Source organism: Polyodon spathula, chromosome 20 (assembly GCF_017654505.1).
Source record: "Polyodon spathula isolate WHYD16114869_AA chromosome 20, ASM1765450v1, whole genome shotgun sequence".
Classification (NCBI taxonomy): Eukaryota; Metazoa; Chordata; class Actinopteri; order Acipenseriformes; family Polyodontidae; genus Polyodon; species Polyodon spathula.
In genome coordinates, this window is record NC_054553.1 from 5,153,478 (window position 1) to 5,175,448 (window position 21,971).

The following is a 21,971-nucleotide window of genomic DNA, read 5'->3' on the forward strand; positions in this document are numbered from 1 at the left end:
TCTAACAGTCCGGGTATATTTTAATAAGTAAACTATGATACCTTTGTGCCAAATACAAAATTAATATATCTGACAACTAAAACAAAAATATCTCCGTGAATGCCAAGCTGTTGTAACCAGCTTCTCCCACGGTAAGCCAGAAGAGGAGCGTCTGGGCGTGCTGGAGGTGATGTCAGCTGCCTAACCTCACTGTCGAAACAGACTCTTCCCCTCCCTTCAGCTGTACCCGTGAGCGACACTCCCAGAGACCAATCGAGCAGGAGTTCCCCTTCTATTGCTTTTTGCCTGCTGTGAAATGGGAAAAGAGGAGGCGGGATTACTGTGGGCCTGGTATTGACGGTTATTTGGATGGTAAGGTTCGGGTGGGTTTTATTGAGTTTTATTTAATCGGTTATTTTTTATATGAATAGTATGTAATATTAATGAGCAGCTGGGGTTTTGGTGTAAAATAATATGCAGGCACTGTGCAATATTGTATTTTGCAACAGTAACACGTGTGGTGCAAGATGGACCTTACTCAGTTTTATTTGTAAATACAACTGTTAAGAATTATAAAATAATAATAATAATAAAAAAAAATAGTCACGAGAGGTTCCATATTTTTTTAATGCTGTAAATGATATGGCAGTCGCTTTACCTAACAACCAACTGGTCTTTTTTTGTCTCATTGCCTTACAATAATAACCAACAAGTTTGTTTTCTGGCAAAGAGTTGAAGCATAGTACGCTAGCCTGTTACTTTACAGTGCTACGAGTACTACCTGCAATCGAGTCAGTCAGTCCCCGTATTATTTCAGCAGTTCCAGCGTTCTGCTTCATTGTTAAAATGTTACTGTTTTGGCAAAAAGGCTGTAAAAATAAACGCTAGCGTGCGTTTAAAGAAGTAGTATTTTAGCCTTCTGCAGTTTGTTGTATCCTGCGAGCAAGTACATTGATGTGCGGGTCAGAAAGTGTATTGCACAATATTGTTCCAAAAATAATATTTATTTCTTCCTTTTTTTTCTCTCTTTTTTTCCTTTTATTTGTTGTGTAATACAGAGACGGGGCTGTAATTCAATTTCCAGCAAAGGCACTGCCCGTTGCATACAAGTCAGACAGTGCCACTGGATTTAATTGGCTAAGTTTGTGAGTATACAAGTTTGACTGCAGTTTTCATTACTAGTGATCCTGCACACGTCTTCGTACTTTGTGCATAGTTCTGGTAAGAACGTGAGGAAAAAATCACGACACTGTGGATTACCATCTGTTTATCAATACTCTTCGATGTAATGTTGTAAAGTAACATGGTTCTGGTGAATGGATGATACAGAACCTGACCAAACTGTTTCTGAGAGTAATTTATAATATATACCGGGATTCATTATGGAGAACCTGCCACAAGCTACAGGTGGGGAGGACCCCAACAAAAACGGGAAAAGAAAACCGAATGAAGACGACAGTAAAAACAAACCTAAATTGGTAAGCATTATTATTATTATAATTATTATTATTATAATTATTATTATCAGTGGAGCGAGTGTTAAGTGGATGTCATTTTAAACCTACCACACCTATTCTCTTTTTGGTCGTGCTATTATTACTGATGACCGGTGACTATTGTCTGTTCATTATCTAGGGCGGCCTAGGAGTGGTTAAAAAAGGGATGGGTTATTTATACCTGTTTGGCTAAAACCTACTGCAAGAATAACAACCAGGATAACTGGTTACCATGAGAGAAATGTATGTGTAAAAGTTTTTGAAAAAGTTAACGTGTGTGTGTGTGTGTATAGTGTTACTATCCACAGCAAATATCTGGTGTTAAATATCTGTTAAATGAAGTAGATGATGTCACCAACTTAGTTTTGTTTTTAAAATTTTTAACATTAGCATGCAAGAAAGTGATACTGGGAACCCATTTTTTAATTTATTTCAATTGTTTACATTTTTTTAAATTTTATTTTATCCACAAGACTTTTTTTTTGCTGGGGTGTTATGTTCCTTACACTGCCAACCAAGTAGGGTGCCACAGCCCAGCACCCTGAATCTTAGTTTGGAAACTTCAGTTTCTCATTCTGACTGCATTGGCCACAGTCCAAATGGCTGTATACTTGAGTGGCTTAATCTGTTATCCATACAAACAAAGAGCCTTATGCAAAAGGTCACTATGATCATAAATACATACTATTACCGCGGGATACTGTCTTAGGTTATTTTATTTTTGTAACATCAAGGAAGCAAGCGAGAACATCATAAGGATTAACTCACTTGCACATGCAAGCGGGACACAGTGAATTCTAACCCAAATATTACACTAAATGTAATGACGAAACAAGCATGGGTTTGTCCAATGTATTGTGCTCATTATTTATATAAGTAGGTGTTTCAGAAAATAAAGGCATTATCATCCGATGCAAACGCCCACACAAAAATAAATCTACTGCATCTTCAGTTGTTCATACTAGGCGCCGGCTGAAACAGCAGTTTGGTTGGTAGGAAGAGGATGTCATGTGCATGCTGCCTAGAACAAAAGCTGCGTTAGATTCTACAATGCCCATCACTTGCAGCAAACATTTTAAATATAGAGTACGTAAACGTCAAGCTAATTCAGTGGTGTTTAATTTTACCTTTTGTTAGTGATTTCTCAAACATTTTTTTTTCATAATGTGGGATCTAAACTGGAGGGCTGGGGGCACTTGATCTAAACGGGGTCAGAATTTCAGTATAGATATTTCCAGTGAGACTGTGGCATACATGTGTTCTTTATGTATATCAGGACTTCTAAACTGAAAATGAGGTAGCCCCAGTGACTTTCCTCTCTAAAACTGCAGTAGCTCCATGAAGGTCGCCATCCATGATAGAATCTGGGATTGCCAGTGGAATTTGCATGGCTCACCCTGCACTATGCACGTTTTATTTACAGTTCCCGTTTGTACTTGTTATTTTTTTGAGTATGATGTACTGGAATTTGGTTACATGTAATTAAAAAATAAATGGTGCGTCATTTTAAACCTACCCCACCTTGCATTTTATCCTGATGATCGCGTGCAGTCTCATTCGCCCAACTTCACACAGTGTGCTCTGACTAGAGAGTGGATATTTTGGCCTTTTTCTGTGGTGAGCAAAAGTCACATGACTTGAAGGACTGGTTTTAAACCTGGCTTTCTGTCTGAACCAAACTGAAGTGCAAAATGTTTAAGATTATCTGTTTTATTAAAGCACATTTTTAGATTGTCCCTTGAGGGAGTCAGCAGTTCAAACATTGTCTTCATGTAATTGTATGATGTCTGTAAATAGTTTTACATCACAGCCCAGCATGTGGACTGGCTGCCAGTTTTACTTCGTTTGCACATGCAAGAGGTTGGGGCCAGGGCGTGGATTCAAATATAACTGGGGCTACATCTATATAATAGGGCTATATAAATAGGGCTACAACTGGCCAATGGGACACATAGTGGGGATAGTGAATCAATTCCAGCTGGGAGATGGAGGTCTAGTACTATCCAATGCTTTCAAATTAATTTTCTTTGCAAATGTATTATCTTTATTAACATTGTTACGGGTCACCTTTTTTTGTGCTGTGAATGTTTTGGTACTTTTGAATTCAAAATTTGCATATGACTCAAATGCAAGCTGCATAACTGTTGCCTTCTGGCTTTGCTGTAGTGCACATGATGTGATTGGAGTTCATTTGAACTACAACCCAATAAGTGATTTAGGCACCAGGAAGCTTTGAGACATCTGCATATTCCAAATACATTTAAACAAACAAACAAAAAAAAACTGCAGATCTTTCCTAGCTGAAAAGAAGGCCCAGTTTTCAGTCCTAATAATAGTTAATAAGACCTTGGCCAGGGCTAACACATAATCCATGTTGGCGTTCAGTTCTTCCTGTTGTATTCTGTTGTGATAATAACACCTGTATTATGAGGACAAAATATGGATAGAGTGTACTGGTCAACAGTTTGAGTCAATGTTATAATTACCTATAGAAAAGTCACTAACACAAGTAGTTAAAATGTAACCCTGCAATGTCTGTGAAGGTTGTAGTCTCTTCTAAATGTGGGATCAGGTGCTTCATGCATTAAGAAATCTGCAACTTGATGTAATCCACATACCGTTTGTTCATTGCTCTAATAACTGTATGTTGTATGGTGCATTTCCAACATAATGGGGTTTGGTCATATAAGCTAGCCGAAAGAAATATTATGCCACATTCGCTGTATTTATTGCATGTAGTTTACCAAAACGATTTCCACTTCCCTACATATTAAAATTAATTTGGCCTTATGTTCCTTTTTGGAAACGAAGTACATGCTGCTATTTTAGGGTCCACTCGTCTGAAAATATTTACACACAAAACAGCCCTGTTGATGTTGTATGCTTTATTTAGTAAACTGACAAAAGAAAAGCAAACAGTCGATATTTTAAAGGGAACACAAACATTTCCACAGCAGTAAACATTGCAACATAAATACAATGCAGCTACTCTGGTCTTCAGGGGATTAACAAAGTAACGTGGTGAACAGTAGCCCTATTACTTAATTGTAGAGTTACACTGTAACAGTACCAGTGATAGTGTACATACTGTACACAGCAGTATTACAAACTGAATATACAGTACGGGAGACTGCTTAATCAATTAAATCACACTAAGTGGGACAAATCATTTGACTAAAACCCATGTCTTATAAAAAAGGGTATAACCTAAGAATATAACATAGATATAACAAAGAAGCTTGATTGATCAGTTTTCAGTAGCTAAAAGAATAATTAGTTTCAGCAGGCTTTTTTCTGGTCACATTTTTGGCAACATAATGTTGACTGCAGAAGTCGCATGTATTGCTACAGACTTCTTGACATGCCTTAAAACCAGTGTTATATGTACGTTTGACAGCTTTTTCATTTTGAGTTGGTTAGGTATGGTTGTGTGCTTTATGCACCACAGTAGGGCTTATTCACTGTTAAGCAGATGGGAGCTCCTCTTGGAACAAAATAAACCAACGCATTGGGGGAAGGTATAAAATTGTTTTGTTAAACAAGCAGTAGAGGAAAATAAAACAAAACAGCACCAAAGAAAACACTGGATCGCTCGGGGTGCAAGAACTGATTCTGATGTATAATGTGCAACTTTAAATTCATATATTGGGTTTGTCGAGTGTCTGATTTGTATGGTTTTAACGACACAAACTACATGTGATATTTTATACTCTGCAACTTTTTATTTATTTGTTTTATTGCACTGCTTACTGTGAATGGTTCTAATAATTTTTTTTTTTAATTTACATGAAGAGGATAATATACAACTGAAGTATTTCACACTTTGATATGTGACCTGAGTCAGAATTTATTTCAAGACTGGCACAACATAAAAGCATCCATACTCGTAATAATTTAACATTTACATTACATTACATGTATGTAGGTCTACTATTGATTATTCAGTGATGTTTAGGGTTTATCATAAAAAAGCTAGTTTCTCTCAACGTATCAGTTGCATTACACATGGTGTTTGTTCTAACAAGAAGTAGAAAATGGATTTTAAATCTTCAGTTATAACTCCTTTAACAGTGATTCTGGATGAACTGCAGCTGGCACCTCATGCAGCACTGCACTGTGCTTTATGTACTGGAACTGAAAACATCTGGAAATCATGCGGGTCATTTCTGGAAGACGGAGGGTGTATAATGTTTTATATATATCCCAATATCAATGGGATCAATTCATTATATGTTTTTAAACAAACATTAAATTTATACCATTATTTTCCCAGGTCATCCCATCATGGAGAAAAAATTGGTCAAAGTTAATAAAAGCTGACATGTTTACCACCTTCACACATGGTCTCACATTTTGGGGTGGGAGTTACACTGCTGTTTTCTGCATGCAAGCAGCTACTGGAACCTGGAACCTTTTTCTCTGTCACATGTGGTCTGTGTGTCATCAACCACAGATGGAGGAAACTAGATCCTTAGAATTTGAGCTGGAGAACTATGCCGCAAGTTTGGAGCTTGTTTTCAGTGTTCTCGCAAACACTTGGACGTGGTGCCATGCAGCCTCTTTACTGCCGCAATTGCTCACGGCGTGAGAGATGAAGGTTACTGTGTGTGAATCACTCTCTTACTGACTTGCTCAATCACTCCGAGCAGGAACCCCACCAGTGACAATGCTAAAGTTTAATGTGTGCTCTCCCCCAAGGAAAAAAAAAAAAAAAGATTCTGTTCATGTTCCTGGCCAGACCTTTAATATCTGTGCAGAAGGAATGTTTTATTTACAAAAAGAACCACTCTGACATAAGCCAAATTATGTGGAGTTGGAGATGGAAGAAAATACGCTCTGTACTGTTTATTATCAGTTACAGATGGGAAAAATACTGTGCTAGGTAATCTCATAGGCATGTCTAAACACAGCAATTTGCAGTTCTTTAGCAATGAGAGAATGCAGCTTCTGATTAGTTATTACAGGCAGTTTTTCATTTTTTCATATACCTGGAGAACTAGATGTTGGATTGTGGTAAAACTTGCTAAGACCATCTAATTTTGAATATCCAACCACATAGATAACCACATAGCAGACCCAAAAGCATCCTTTATAAAGTAAATATCTGTTTAGGCTCAAACCTAACAGAGTCCCCACATTTTTTTTTTTAAAGTTTAAAAGCCTTGTATTGAAACACATTTTTGGGGAGCTACCCACAGGCAAATATTCCTGTAGTAATGATGTTTGTTTTGACAGGATGCAGCACAAATAACCACTGCTGGGCCTGGATTCCCTAAGATTCCAGAAATGCCATTTCAGATCCGAAAGATTATCGGTGAAAACAGCTATTGTCATTTTTCATTTGTAACTTCTGGGGTAAATATATTAACACAGTGCTGTACAGTAGGTTGTTACCATTTGTTTATTCACAGGGAAATTAATCGAAGAAACAATGCAGGTTTTTTTTTATTTTATTGTCAGTTGTGTAGAAATGACTTTGTCCTTCTGGTTTTAATATTAATAAATACAGTAAGGGGGGCATCCATGATATAACGGACACAACAATCCAGACTAAAATTGTGAGTGTTTCATTCATTCACATTGAATTGAAATTCTCTATTCATTCATGCATACCCTTTGCCTTTTGAATTGAAAACTTGAATGCTGATCAGCCTGGAGTGTCTTCAGAAGCGGCCTTTAAAATATTACATGTAGGACAGTAGTGACGTGTTTTAACTTTGATCCGTTCGCTTCAACCCGCTCTGACGTTTTGCTTTACTGAAGTGCTGAATTCCTTGCATTGCACTTGGGCAGGTCGTAGGATGTAGGTGTTTCTTTCGTTTAGGATTAAAGAGCAGTTTGGTATTCTTCCTGTTAGGTTCACTTTGTTGCATTGTGTTTCGCTCATCTTGTCCTGGTGACTATTTCAAATCCCTGTGGCCTCACTAGACCTCTTGGAATCACAACCAACCAAGGCACCTAGCACACCCGAGGGGAAACTATTAACCTGCTTCTCTGCAAGTAATCTGCCTCGTCTTGTTGCATTTGCTCTATGTGGTATTTCTTGCATTCAGTAGAGACAGAGTTAATGCTTACGCTCTGATGTACCAGATGTACTTGGAGGTTAATCATCATTCTGAGAACTCTATTGAGGTCGCATAGATGTTTTAAACATTTGAGTTTAAACAGTCACCAGAATCCGATGACTGAAACCGAAAATGATACAAAGAGAATCTAAACAGCAATGCATTCGAAAAGAGCACTTTTATTTCAGACTAAACTGCTCTTCAGCATTGTCCCATTAACCTGAGAGCTAAGAAGGGAGTCGTATCTCAGATAACACCAGCTATTGCAGGGGAATAAAATGAGTTGCTGTACTGTACATTATGTGCAGTAAGGACTTGGGACTTCTAAGATGAGAATTACATAAACACTTGTATTTTTGTAATTTTTTTAATTTTTTTTTTAAACTCCAAACTGAAAATATCCCACTCTTATCTCTGTCTGTGATCGGAAACCCTTTCAGGTGAGCTCTTGTTCTCACAGAGTTTGAATCTGAGACTGGAAACGAAAACAAAAAGCCTGAAGTGAACAGTAATCTGTACAGTGCAAATCTCAGTTAGGTTTGTTTTCCCAGCAACTGCACACAATGTTCATTATGAGAGTCTCTACTAATTTATTATAATCTGTCTTTTAATAGCCTCCCACACACATACATACATACATACATACATACATATATGCATGCATAAAGTTGCATGCATTTTACAAGAATTACAATAGGCACAGACTAAATATCTGTTTCACCTCTCTTCGTATTATCCAAGACACGTTCTAGTAAATGTTTTGAATGAGTATAGAATGCCTTACTATGTTTCGGTTCACATTTAGTCAGTTTCACTAGTTTTAAAAAGACAGTTTATTACACAGCATTCCCCTTTTGCTTTAAAAAAATGCAGTTAAGAGAATTACAATGCATTATTAAAAATAAAAAAAAGATCCTTCTAATTATGTAAAAAAGTCTCACATTATGAAGAAAATAACTGTTGCGTTCTGCTAGTAGGTAGCAGTCTGAGCTGCACTCATGCAAACCTTTATTAAGCTTTGTTGAAAATGCCCCATCATTTTAGTAGCCCAGAGCAATGGATGCAATAGCAAACAGGTGTGATTAAAGAAACTGAATAATGCATATTTTTTAACCCTAAAATAAACAGGGGCAATTGTATATTAGTGTGACTGTAAAGTTACATACACTAGTGCACAAACAACCTTCTGTCACCTGCTCCATACACCTGCATATCCAAGATTGAAAAAAATACAGCAAAAGTGAGGACTCTTTGGGCTGTCCCAGGAACAGACTCTCATATTCAACACTTGCATGTTGGCAGCCCATTTCCTGTCTGTCTAAGTGTACTGGACTGACTGATGTTACCTTGCATGCAATTGTAGCTGCCCCAGAAGAGCTTGTCTTCCTGTGGCTTTGTTCTCACGGCAGCATCTTTCTGAAAATATAAGTGCACTCCAGGAAGCTGATAATTAATCATTGCAAGCTAAATGATACGTGACTACCACAATGACTGCTAAATGCAACTGCGACTTTAACAAACTTTTCGATTGGCTGTATGTCCTTAATGCAATAAAGACTTTTTTTTTTTTTTTTTAAGGAAAGGTTTTTTATTGCATGTGGGACTTGCAGAACTGAGGAGACAGATTGGTGCTGATGGCTAGGTCTTAATCAGCTGTTTATTAAATAATTGCCAAGATGCACACCTGTTGCATTTTTCACCAAGGACAACTAGGCGACTTCTTATTTCTATTCATGCATGTCCTTTTCAGTAACTAAACCTGTGAAATGCATAATTAGTCAAGCTCTTTTAAGGGTAGTAAATGATTTACAAGGATTGTGCTCTTATTAATGTTAATATTATATTTGGGAAGTTTGTTTCTCTGTTTCTTAGCCTGGAATATGCATTATTTCTTGAAAGCAAGCGTTTACTAAGGTTATGTGTCATGATTTCAAATAGAGAGTGGATTTTCACTGTCCTTTTAAATGAATGCACATACTGTATTTCTGCCAACTTAGACAGGGTATGCCTCTGACTGAGGAACATTTTATGCCTCACACCTGTTACTGACTGACTGCTGGAATTGGTTGCTGATGTGTTCTACAGATACTGGTATTGTCATTTTAGATTCTGAGTGATTCAGCTTGACATGAAGTGAAGTTCATCTCATTCTTTCAGGCCAGCTAACTGGCAAACATCATCTATTCCATTGGCGTGCGCTGCTCTTCTCTATAAAGAGTTTATTAGAGCAAGTACCTCTTTCTCACACGATAATATAACCCTAGAACAGAAAGATGCATCATTAAACAGGCTAAGCCCTCCACTGAACTATAGGTTTGTGGATTTCTATAAAAATACCTTCCTTGCATTACCTGTCCTGGTTGATGTCTCGAAGGATATAATTGCAGTCATTAGATAAGTACCCTCTGAATTCAAAGTCTGAGTTACTGCTTGCTGTAGATTCCTCACAATGACCCAGCCTTGAATGCCACCTGTTCTTGTTAGCGTAATTCTTTCCTGCTGTTTGTTTCTGTTACCATAATCAAATACGTTTCTAGATTTCTTTTTGTTTTATTCTCTTCACTACACTTTTTCTATTAATTTTCTATGGAGCTATTTTATATAATCTGTTTCTCAATTGTCTTCAGCTAAATCAGTATGCAGTATAATGCCTGTTTTCCTACAGGACTTCCTTCCCTGGATTCAACCATTGTGAATTCCACTGGAAATCTAACACAATGCAGTAAACTATTCCCAAATTTGGAACAAAAAAATTCTGCCTTCAACAAGAGCCCTTGTAGCAATGTACTCTCACCAAATATCAAATAAGTCAGATCACAATAAATGTGTGTTATAGTACGTTAGCTTTTGCCAGCATGTATATATGTAACACTTCACCTGCATGCAAACGTTTGACATGTGCCTATATTAAAAGTACTGTGTAAATTTAGGAAATGATCAACATGTGTTTTTTTTAACGGCTTACAGGAAGTGAGAAAGGAAGTTCAGATTATTTTTTTTGTTTTTCATAACTTTGGGGTGACATCATTTATTTCTTGGTAACTAGTCATTAACTTAAAATGTCTTATTTCTTCCACATGTTGAAGTGCCTGAGTTCAGCTTAAACATCTGTGAAACTGAATAACAGTCCAAAAAGTAATTGAAAACAAAAGTATTGTGTTTTTTTTTTGTTTTGTTTTTTTTAAGTATTATCTTGCAGATAGCCACAGAAGTACTATGTTTAAGTTTGAATATTTTTTTAACCTTTTTTTTTTTCAAATAAATGTAAGCCTTACTTTAACATAGCAGTATTCACAAAAACAAAAAACAAAGTGAAGTTTTCGCCAGGGTGATTTCATTTGTTACTTCCCCATTAAGTTTTGGAGGAGGGACAACTGTTTTGTAACTTTTAGATAGCGTGCAACAATTCTTCCATGCCACAGAAATAATATTTAAGTCCCTAGGCAAGTACTGTATTTCTGTATGCTATGCTAAAGTGCTGGAGTAAAATTGGCTTGTTTATCATTATTGTAGCTCATCTGGGTATACCTGATATACCTTGATACCTGGCTTCAAAAGTACTGGGTTAAGAAATCAGTAAATTGAAAATAAAAACATCATTGCAGATACCAGAAAATCTAATTCCAACAGTAACTTTGTGTTATTGAAGGTTGCTCGTGAAACTAAAATATAGTTGAATATTAAATGCAGTCATTTGCAGTGTTTTGTGAAGGCTTTGCGTACAAGATTCCATGGTTATGCAGAAGTAATGGTTTACAATTTGGTTAGAACCATGTTTTTAACTATGTTAATGGGAAAAAAAAAAAAAAAACTTCCCATTTGAAAACAAAAAAAACACTGTCCTGGATGAGGGCATATCATTTTCTGGCTGAGACTTCAGGAATGTGAACCCAGACCTTAAAAAGAGTAGAAGGTCATCACACGAGTGCTGAAAGTTTTCTGTTTCAGCTATTTAAACACTTCTATGTCTTTTAATAGCGCATAACTATGTGCCTCTTTTGGAAATAAGAACAATACCATATTAAGGCAAAAAAAAAAAGTTCTTAATCTCTATAGGTATTACAGATATGCCATTCATTTTTCGAGACTGAGTTAAGACATTAAATATCAAATAAAAATTGATATAGCTGTTTTTAAGCTTGGATCTTAACACTTGTCAGGGTATGCTATGCTTTTCAGTTTCACAGTAGAGATGGCTCACTTATAGTACGACGATGATCATGTATCATATATTAAACTGTAAAGAAGTCTAGGGCACTGTACTTCTGTCTAAGTCCTAGACAGGCCAAGCAGGGAGACTGGATGAGATGGGAGAGTGTGGAACAACGCAAGATCGGCTGGCAAGACCTATGGAAATGGAACAGAGCAGGATCAGTTTCCTCATCAGATCAGCATATGATGTTCTCCCATCACCACAAAACCTAAACCTCTGGGTGGGTGAGGATGTCCTTTGTGTTCATCACCTGCAACATTAAGGCACATTTTGACAGGATGTAAGGTGGGTCTTAGCCATGGACGGTTTACTTGGCGCCATGACCAGGTGCTGCGATGTTTGGCCTTATCACTGGAAGACAAGTGTAACCTGACCAATAAGTTGCCACCAGTTCCATCAAAGCATTACACACAAAAGACAATATTTCTCCATCCAGGAGAGCAACCACCAAGAAAAGGTGTTAAAACCAAACCTCGCCCAGGACAACTGGAAGCTGCTTGCAGATGTTGGTCAACGGCTTATTTTTCCAATTGAGATTGCCACCACTAACCTTTGACCAGACATTGTCTTGTGGTCTGGATCAGCATGCCTTGTTCATCTGGTAGAGTTAACAGTGCCATGGGAAGATGCTGTGGGTGAGGCGTATGAGAGGAAGAAACTTCAGTATGCTCAACTAGCTTCTGAAGCGGAAGAGCGAGGATGGAGAGTCAGTGTTTACCCAGTGGAGGTGGGTTGTCGAGGATTTGTGGCACAATCTACAACCTGGTTTCTCAGAGACGTCGGGTTCAGTGGCCAAGAGTTGCTTCGCACAGTGAAAACTTATCTGAAGCAGCAGAAAGAAGTAGAAACTGGCTGTGGTTGAGACGGAAAGATTCTGGATGGGGATCTCAAGCACAATAGAAAGAAAGCAACGCTGATGTACAGGTAAGTAAGCTGGGCTGAGCTGAGTTGGGGATGGAGGGGGGTGATGTTGGGACGCTCTCTTGAGGTGTCGTGGGCTAGTCAACGAAACAGAGGATGGAACGTTCCCACTTGAAGACCCCAGAGATGTACCCTACTTGGCTCAATCCAGACGGCTGTCATGCTGATGCGTTGGGGAGACTGCACTGGGTTGATCCCCGGAGCCAACATCACAGCCTTTGTGTGTGCTGATGCGCTGGGGAGGCAAAATGAACTGATCCCTGGAGCCAGCAATCAACACCAGGCAGAAGGATATCTACATCATCAAATGGAAAACAACACAAATGTTTGGAGATGCAGATGGATCACATTAGTTTACTGCAATGCTGCATCTTAGTTGGTGCTTATCTTGGTGAGAGCTGAGTTCAATTCAGCATGAAGTTCAACATCTACTCTCATGTAATGGAAATCATCAATCTGCTTGATGCACATCTTTGAGTAAAAGGGACTACTTTCATTCGGGGGGGGCTCATTCATTGCACAATGCCACTGCTGTGGTTACAGCGTTCCTCTTCAGAGAGGGAAGAGTGGGCTGCTTGTTGTAGTAAGCATGGGTTGGCATTATGTTGCTTAACTTGCTTGTCTCCCTCCTCACTGTTACTGTGTGAGAAGGGGGGCACCCTGTGAGTACATTTTACAAATCAATTTAGTCCAAGAAAAACTATGTGTGTCCTTCGAGCTGGTGCAGTACAAGTTAAAGCATTATTAACTAATTTATTAGCATGCAAAAAATGCACTCCTTGTAAAAGGGTGGGTGTAATTTACACACTGCTGCCGTATCCTTGTTTAGCACAGCCCTGTCCTGTGTTTAGTCTGCACTGCCCTGTGAATACTGTAGCAGTGAGCTCACCTGGATTTTCGCATTTGTTATCAGTTGTGTACTCTGTTGCTATAGTGCTGCTTTCATTATTGATTTAATTTCTGACAGAAATGTGCCGGCAGTGTTACCCAAAATGCTCAATGCAGTATTGTAGTATTGTATTCAATGAACATGACATTTTGCTTTGTTTTGTAGATTAGTCATAACCAGCTTTCTTGTAGTGCAGTAGTAGCGTGGAGTAGGGCCCGTTTGTCTCACAGAATGGCACAGTGTAAAGCGTGTTTCTCCTCTGCTGAAGCCACCTATTCAGAATGCTGTTTACAAACTAGGTGGCTCAGCTTTCTGACAAAGTGTAGAGAATGCTTGAAGGTGGTAGAAAGCAGACACTAAGCACTATCTTGTTAATTTTGTGTGTGGAACTCGGCAGCTTAATATCCTCGAGTGTATTTTGAAAGGTGACAGGCCTTTTGACAAGTGGGTCCTCAGCCTTTTGGTGCCTTAGGCAAATGTGACTGTTTCGGACAACACCAAGTATTATCTAATACATTTTATAGATGGATATTGACTCAATACACATAAAATACAAACCTCTCTTGATTTGAAACCTGTAATTCAAAAGTGATTTTGGAGTGATTTATAGCCTGCAGTCTAACACTATCTGATATAAATACTGCGCACAAGACAATTACAGGTTTTATGTGCAGGTTTCTTCTTACAGATCTTTTGAGACTGTAAGACTGTAAGAAAATAAAAAAAAAAAAAATATATATATATATATATATGCCTACATACTGTATGCAGACTTTTTTGTCCCGGTCTATTTGAACAAACTAATCTTTGAACCATTATATTAGTAAGCGCCTCCTGCATGAAGATGCCCTCCATGCTGGGGCTGCACTGATTTTGAAGTCCCCCTGGGCTGTGTGGTGTGGTGGTGGAGCCCACCCATGCTTTTGACACATAGGTAAAACTACTTACGGTAGTGGCCTTGAAGTCCTCAAATGAAATACTGTTTGAAACATAAGTCTGTGGTATTTTACAGTCTCTTTGTGAGATCATCCTTTTTGTTCAGTCGCATTGTCATCTTTAGAATCTGCCTGTCATATCCTTAAAAAATAATAAAAAAAAAAAAAAAACAGCAATGAAAAAAACATTTCCTGTTTCACATTTCTGAGGCTTGCATATGGAAAGTCATGTGGAGCCTCCTCTAGCTGCTGAATAAGTGGGTCAAACTGAGATTAGGCCTTTTTCAGATTAATTGTGTGTGGCTTCATGGTTTTAAACAAAATATAGTGATTATGGAATGGACAGCAGACAAACCCATTTTATATGACAGCTTGGCTGTGTAAGAATATAGTACTTTTTGTTTTGGATAATGGAGTGTAATGGAGTTTCAGTATTATATGGTAGCAGCAATGACGTATGAGACATTCTTTATTTTGCTTGTCACTGCAAACGAAAAGAAATCCAATCTTTTCAAATATTTAACCTCTGATGGCTGCATCAAATTAAAGCAATTTTGATCCCATTCAGTGCATTAAAGCCAAATACTTTTCAGATCATTTTTATAACACGGTTCTTCTTTGTATTTGCATTTAGACAAAAGGTTTCTATTTTCTTATAGTATTACTTGTAAGTGTTTGAGACCTTTAGACTAGGTTGCACTACTTTTCCTTCAATTCAAAGTTAAAATAAATCTGTACATTCAGAGGCATTCTTTAAAGATGCTTGGCCAGTAATAACATGTGCTCTGTCAACTCTGTACTATTATTTGTCTGCTTTGATGAATAAAACCTTCATTTGGGATGACTTAGCAATATTACTGCAATGCAGTGCCTGAGGCTATTACATTTCCTAATTATCTAATACGAATGTAAGCTTGGGGCTGCCTCGATGCAGCGAGAGAATGCACAGAATTTTAAAGAAAGACGTAATCTTAAATGGTGCATACAGTTCTGCATTTTATTATCTACAGTGAAACATATGGTAAGGCAGAAAGCATATTTAGGCCCAGGCATTTAGGGAACCTGTGCAAAGACTTTGCCCCTTAGATACTGCAGTTCCGTTTTTTAGCATGTCTATTAAAGCAGATGTTGTTGGCTGCTGCTTTAACCTTGACTGCCACGCTAATAGAGTTTGTGTTCCTGCTGTTCCTTGGCTAAAATGTCACTATTAAAGAGAGTAAAGCATTTAACAAACACTTAACACCAAACTTAATATAGTCTAAGATGAAACATTAGTGAAGTGATGAAATAGATTCATGCATGCAAGAGCCTTTCTGCGGATTACTTTATTGGATTCACAACCAGGAATGTCTTGGACTGTGAGCCTACAGTGCATCCGTATGCCATGCATCACTCTTACTGTAATGATTACTTGTTTACTGTAGCTTTCATGGTCTTGGGCGTTTTCTTTTTTTAAAAACAAAAGAAAAAAACAACACAACTTGGTTTTCCTTTTACTGTTCCTGAAATGGATTTCAGGCGGTTGTAATGTAAACACATTATAGTTAAGTCTTCTACATTTGCAACCCTGCTCGGCATTCTAGGCAAGGGCATAGTTTGCATCAACAACACAGGATTACATTGCATTCTATTATTTTTATAGTAATATAATATTAATGAAAACTACGACGGTAACCCTACACTATTAGCATAAAATAAGACCTTAGCTGAGTGACTTTGTGAGTGAGTTTGTTATAGTGCCGTGCTTTAAAAATACTTGCGTTTTGACAAAGTGCTATCTTGTGGTAAACTGGCCCAATTGCTGCCTGTTTTTTTCCTTCATGATGCCATTTGGGGCAGAGAATGTTCAATGCACAACGTTGGTCACCCCAGAATGTTTCTGAAATGACACCCCTGATTCTGGGCTTGAGTTGAGCGGTGCTCAAGATCTCTGAAGTACTTTTTCTGTCTGATTTGTGGATATTCTTTAGTAATGTCCTGGATATTCTTCAGTAATCCTGGAAATATGGAAGATCCTCTATCTCTGCTAGTTCTGGCAAAACTTTTTTTTTGTACAACTTGGAAAAATACAGCTGAAACCTGCTGGTGTAAACAGAGATGTATTACCTAGCAATCTATGGCAGAACTGGAAACTTATTCATTGTAATATAGAATTCCCCTAACTGCCATTGTCCAGAAAACAGCTATTTCACTATGGTTGTGGTTCAGATGTGAGAGTATTTAGGAAGTGTTTCTTCAAGGCATCATCAGCAAACCTATGAGTACCATGTTTCTCAATTAACTTTAGACTCGGGCTTCATCAACAATTGGTACATTTTTGTCCCTGCACCTCATTGTACTGCATGCAGTGTGCTGTTGAAAATTTACCAAATCGGTTCTAATCTGCCACCTAGTGGTGATTTAAGTATGCTGAAAGTACTCACTTTATTGTATTGCTGCGTTGATGTACCTACAACCTGCAATAGCTTGTCTGATCAAGATCTCATCCCAACAGGATTACTGTGAAAGGATTTAGGCAGGGAAATAATACATTGTGTAAGCTGTCTGACCTAAATTCACCTGGTTCCTTTCTTGGAGGTGCTAATAAAACTGAAGCACAGCTGACAAACACACTGAACTTACCTTGGTACCTTAACAAGAGAAAATGTAGTAAGTGGCTACAGGCAATGCCTTTGAAATATACAGTAGAAGTAGTGATAGTAGTAGAATTAAAAAAAAAAAAAAAAAAATCAAAAATTGGTAATACACTTAGACAAATGTTTTAATGTGCAGTCAGTGTATTTGATGTAGTAGTATGCAAATGGAGGGATAAGACTCTATTCCAGTGCCAGGGATCCTTGCAGCAGAAGCTAAACCTGGTGGTGTGTACTGTATGCTGTAAATGTATGCATAGAACAAAAAAGAGTTTGAACAAATGTAGTGTATTTACTCACTGTCTTTTCTCATATTCTGTCTTAATTTGTGCTGTGCCTTGGAAACCTACCATCTGGATATATCCTGTTTTAATTCTCAAAAGGGAGGGTTTCCTACTGCTGTTTTAAAATTATAGATGGCACTTTCCTTGACTGATGTATATACATGCAGAAGTTGCCACGGGGATGTTAGTTTCACACAGGTAGGCATGGATTCCTTGTGGTCTCCTGACAGTTTCCCAGGCATTAGTTTAGTTTCTTATATTTTTATAATGTGGGTCCATATTTCAGAGCAAGTGCAAAGTCCAAGAGATAATTGTAATGATATAAAACTAGCAGGAACTGCTGCTACCAAATACTCTGATCAAAAGTAACATCTGTTCCTTCCTGCAAGTTTGTTTTTAGTCCATTCATTTATGTATTTTATTTATTTATTTATTTGTTTATTGCATTCCGAACAGTTTTTTTTTTTTCCGGGCAGGATATTGCAGCCCTCCTGTATGATTTTGCTGCTTGAATCAGGTGTTAGGCTATATCTGATTCATACCTAGAGCGCACATTTCTTTATCACTTTACCAAGTGCTGTATGCCAGAAATTAACCACTTGTAATTTCCTAAACCCTAGGGAGGGGGATCCAAGTAAAACTCATGTCTAATGGCTCGACGTTGTTCTTCGCAAGTTATTTGAGGTCCTGAGGTCCTGATTTTCAAGGTTTTGGTAGTTTTGGCATAGTAAGGTGTTGGTGTTTTGGTTTAGTGAGTGCTTTATTCAAAGTCTCGGGCTGGGAGTGAAGGCAGTGTTCCATTCTGCACTGACTGGCCAAAAAATGACATAGTGGGTAGGACCACAAACCTTCCCCTGCATTGTTTAAGTGGAAAGATGTCGGTTTTGTCTGGTGTGGAAGGGTTGGTTATATAGTCTTGTTTAGAGACGATCTGGTTATGAGCACCTATGCCTCTTGTGAAGTCATCGAGATCCTTCAGCTTTCTCGTGATTGGTGCTGAATAGTTGCACACAACTGTCACACTGCAAGTGGACTGGTCATGTCAACTCATAGATTTCCATACACTGCAGTCCTTGTCCTTCTGGTTTTTTGTTGAATCCTCAGAGTAACATCACTGTTCATGATTGTTTTGGTAGGCTGGATGAAATTGTGTTCAAGTTAATACAATTTGCAGTGATGCCACATCTTTCAATAATTTTGAATGAGAGTATTCTCAAGACTGTAAATGACTAGGGCCCTGTGAATTATTATACATACTGCAAATATCTTTGACCTTATCTAGGTAAGGAAGGTAGGCTTGTTCTTGTAAAATAAAAAGTATTGAGCTCAATTTAATTTTCTAGAAATAAATTCCAAGCTGCAAAATGTCTGTAAATGAGTTGCAGAATTGTGTAACCCTCTACTAATTTCAAATCGGTTTCACAAAGCATTACATTACCATAGGAACAGAGGCATTTTCAGCCATGGGAGATTTTGCACTTTTGTGTCTTGATGGTTTGTTCATTTCTTTAATTGATAAAGAAAATTAAATCCTAATTTTCTTTCAGTAATAAAGTTGGTTAGCAATTAAACTGGCAGCTTACCACAGACCAGCTTTAATTCACAATGGTTCTGCTGCTCCAAAGGGCCTGACGCTCGTTGTATTTAATGCAGCACTGGCTATATAACTGCAATAAAGTCTGATCGTGCCTCTTTAATTTAGTGCAATAAGCAGAATTAGTTTTCAGTAATTCCTTTAATGAAAATCTGTGTTTGGTTTACTTTATTTGTAGTATATTGTAGCTCATAAAATTTGCATATTAAAAAGATCTGCCTAGAGGGCTTAATGGTTTAGGATAAATAGTGCTGTGGTGTTGGAACATACAAACCACACTAATTAGACTTCCATCAGTACTGTATGTACACCCACATAAGGGATACAATAACGTGTTTGCAGACCTGGACATCTTTGCCTCGAGTCTCTGATGTTGCTTATAAAATTTATAACATTGCATTTATACATGAGATTGTTGAAGGTGAGGAAAGATAATATTGAATATCAAATGTCACCTGTTCTCAATGTTGATATTATGCTGTATGTACTAAACAGATGGGACTAATTAGCAGATTGATGGTAATCTGCACCATATTAAGTGCCTTTGTCTAGTTGTTCCGATAATAGTAATAATAATAATAATAATAATAAGTATTAATCCTTTAAATAAACAATACTGCGGATGCTGTAAATGTTTTACGTGCTTATCAGAGAATTATGATAATTTTTGGTTCTACAGCTGGAATATCAGCAGGCAATTAATAAGCATGGTTGATCGATTCGGGTAAACAAGATTCTACTGTGTTGTGAACAATTACTTTTTAATGTTTAAAATTCCATTATTTGAGTAGCAGAGTTGGTCAGCTGTACTATTCTGCAGCTGTACATAAAGCAAACCTACAAACTTTGCTCCCAGTTCACTGTAAATATTGAAGTGAAAGACAAACTATCGGATACAACTCAGGTTTATTGAAGCACATCATTTCAAACATCTGCACAGCCGAAACTTTGTATTTTAAATGAACAATTAAACATAAAAGGCTTTATTTTCCAACTTGCCACATATAAAGCACTACTTCAAAAAATGAAAAACTATAATGAAATAAACATTTAAAAAAAAAAAACTAGTGTGTAAACAGGTATATGCACATACAAAATTGTAAAAACAAAAGTAGTTTTTTACTCAAACGAAAGTAACATATGATTTATCTTGCGTGTAGCTGCTGAAGCCTGTGGCTAGCTTCAAGATTGTATAAAACAAAGGAGTTGATGGCTGCCAGTTCCAGTAGAGATAACAAACTTATCTCTCTCTCTCTCTCTCTCTCTCTCTCTCTCTCTCTCTCTCTCTCTCTCTCTCTCTCTCTCTCTCTCTCTCTCTCTATATATATATATATATATATATATATATATATATATATATATATATATATAAAAATAAAATAGAATATTGTAGGTTATATTCAAAATAAAAACATGTATTGTAAAAGGCGGATCTAATGTTAATGAAATGTAACTAAGATGTTCTACAAACACACACACACAAATATAAATTTTAAGTAATAAAACTTGTAGAAATTAGATTTTATATAAATGTGTGTGTGTGTGTGTGTGTGTGTGTGTGTGTGTGTGTGTTTAGAAAGGTGACCAGACAAACAAGTAGCTAATGCACGGCGTAATTCAGAATGTGCGCGACAACACGTGAATTAGTCTTGTTAAATGTTTTTATCTTCATGGCAACACATGAAGCTCTCCTCACAATATTCAGTCGTTCTGTTCCTACTTAGTAAGCAGACACAGCTATTTAAATATCCCCTCCCTTAAATGAGTATGAATTGAGTAATCTGGATTGGTATGGCCAATTTTTTTTATTTTCTTTTTCCTAAATCAGAACTGCATAGCAATGCATTTCCTGAAAAGTATGGCAAACAGGTTGTGAGTAAAATGGTCATGATTTGTGTATGTAAATGCAGCCCGTGTCATAATTTTTCTTATGTATCTGTGTTGGTAGCGCTTGATTCAAATGGTCCTCGCCCTAGGATTAATATTCTTTGTCTTTTCTGCGGCTTTCAATCCTCCTTCAATTTTCTCCACATATTCACAATATTTTTGCCTTTTGTCCTTGAACATTTCAACTTTCCCTCTTTTGTGTAAGTGATCACAAAGTACATTTTGCTCTACTTGCAATTTATTTTCAGCAATACACAGCCATCAAAATCATCCAAGGTAATTTGTTTTGGTTACATCTGTCCTTCTTTTTATTTGTCCAAAGTACCCAACCACTCCTTCACTGCACTGTTTTTGTTACCTCCTGTATTTTCCAGTCTAAACACAAATGCTAGGAGCAACATAAACAGCTTTGATCAAACTATTTTAAGACCCAGTCATGGCCTCTCCTTCATTACATTTTAAAACAACAATATACTAGCTCTCTTACTGTAGATTACTGCACAAAGGAATTCAAGAACTGCATTTTGATGACGCCAAAATATCACAATACGTAACCCTACTAGTTACACTATGTAACGCAATTTTTGTTCCTGGGTAGTAAGTGTTATTTCCTAATTGCTTATGCCTCAAAAGTATAGAAAAATGGCTATTATTCCCCACAAACTTTGCTTTTGTGACCAGGACAGTGATATTTCAAAATATCACTATTTCCAATGGGTGATATTGGAGAGTATTGTTAATGAGTATCCCAAATACAGTATAATCGTAAATCTCGAAAAACTACTCACTTCTAAATCTTTTGTAGTCATTTTTGTATTACTTTAGTATAAATACATGTTAATTTGGATTCATATGTTGTTTTTTTCTGACTGTGAACAAAAAGACACACATTTGCCCGTTTTCCCATTGGAAATGGTGATATTTTGAAATATCACTGTCCTGGTCACAAAAGCTGAGTTTGTGGGGAATAATAGCCATTTTCTATATTTTTGAGGCATAAGCAATTAGGAAATAACACTTACTACCCAGGAACAAAAAAATAATAAAAAATTGTTACACTGTGTTATTTATTATC

At 37.2% G+C, this 21,971-nt stretch overlaps 1 protein-coding gene across 1 annotated transcript in view; it reads left to right on the top strand.

The window, feature by feature from the left end:
- Positions 1 to 251: 251 nt before the first annotated feature.
- LOC121295178 (protein diaphanous homolog 2-like) overlaps positions 252 to 21,971 on the top strand; it is a 385,994-nt gene continuing 364,274 nt past the window's right edge. The window contains 2 exon segments of the mRNA XM_041219584.1: positions 252 to 351; positions 1,038 to 1,457. Of these exon segments, the coding sequence (XP_041075518.1) occupies positions 1,362 to 1,457 (96 nt within the window). The 5' untranslated portion in view covers positions 252 to 351; positions 1,038 to 1,361.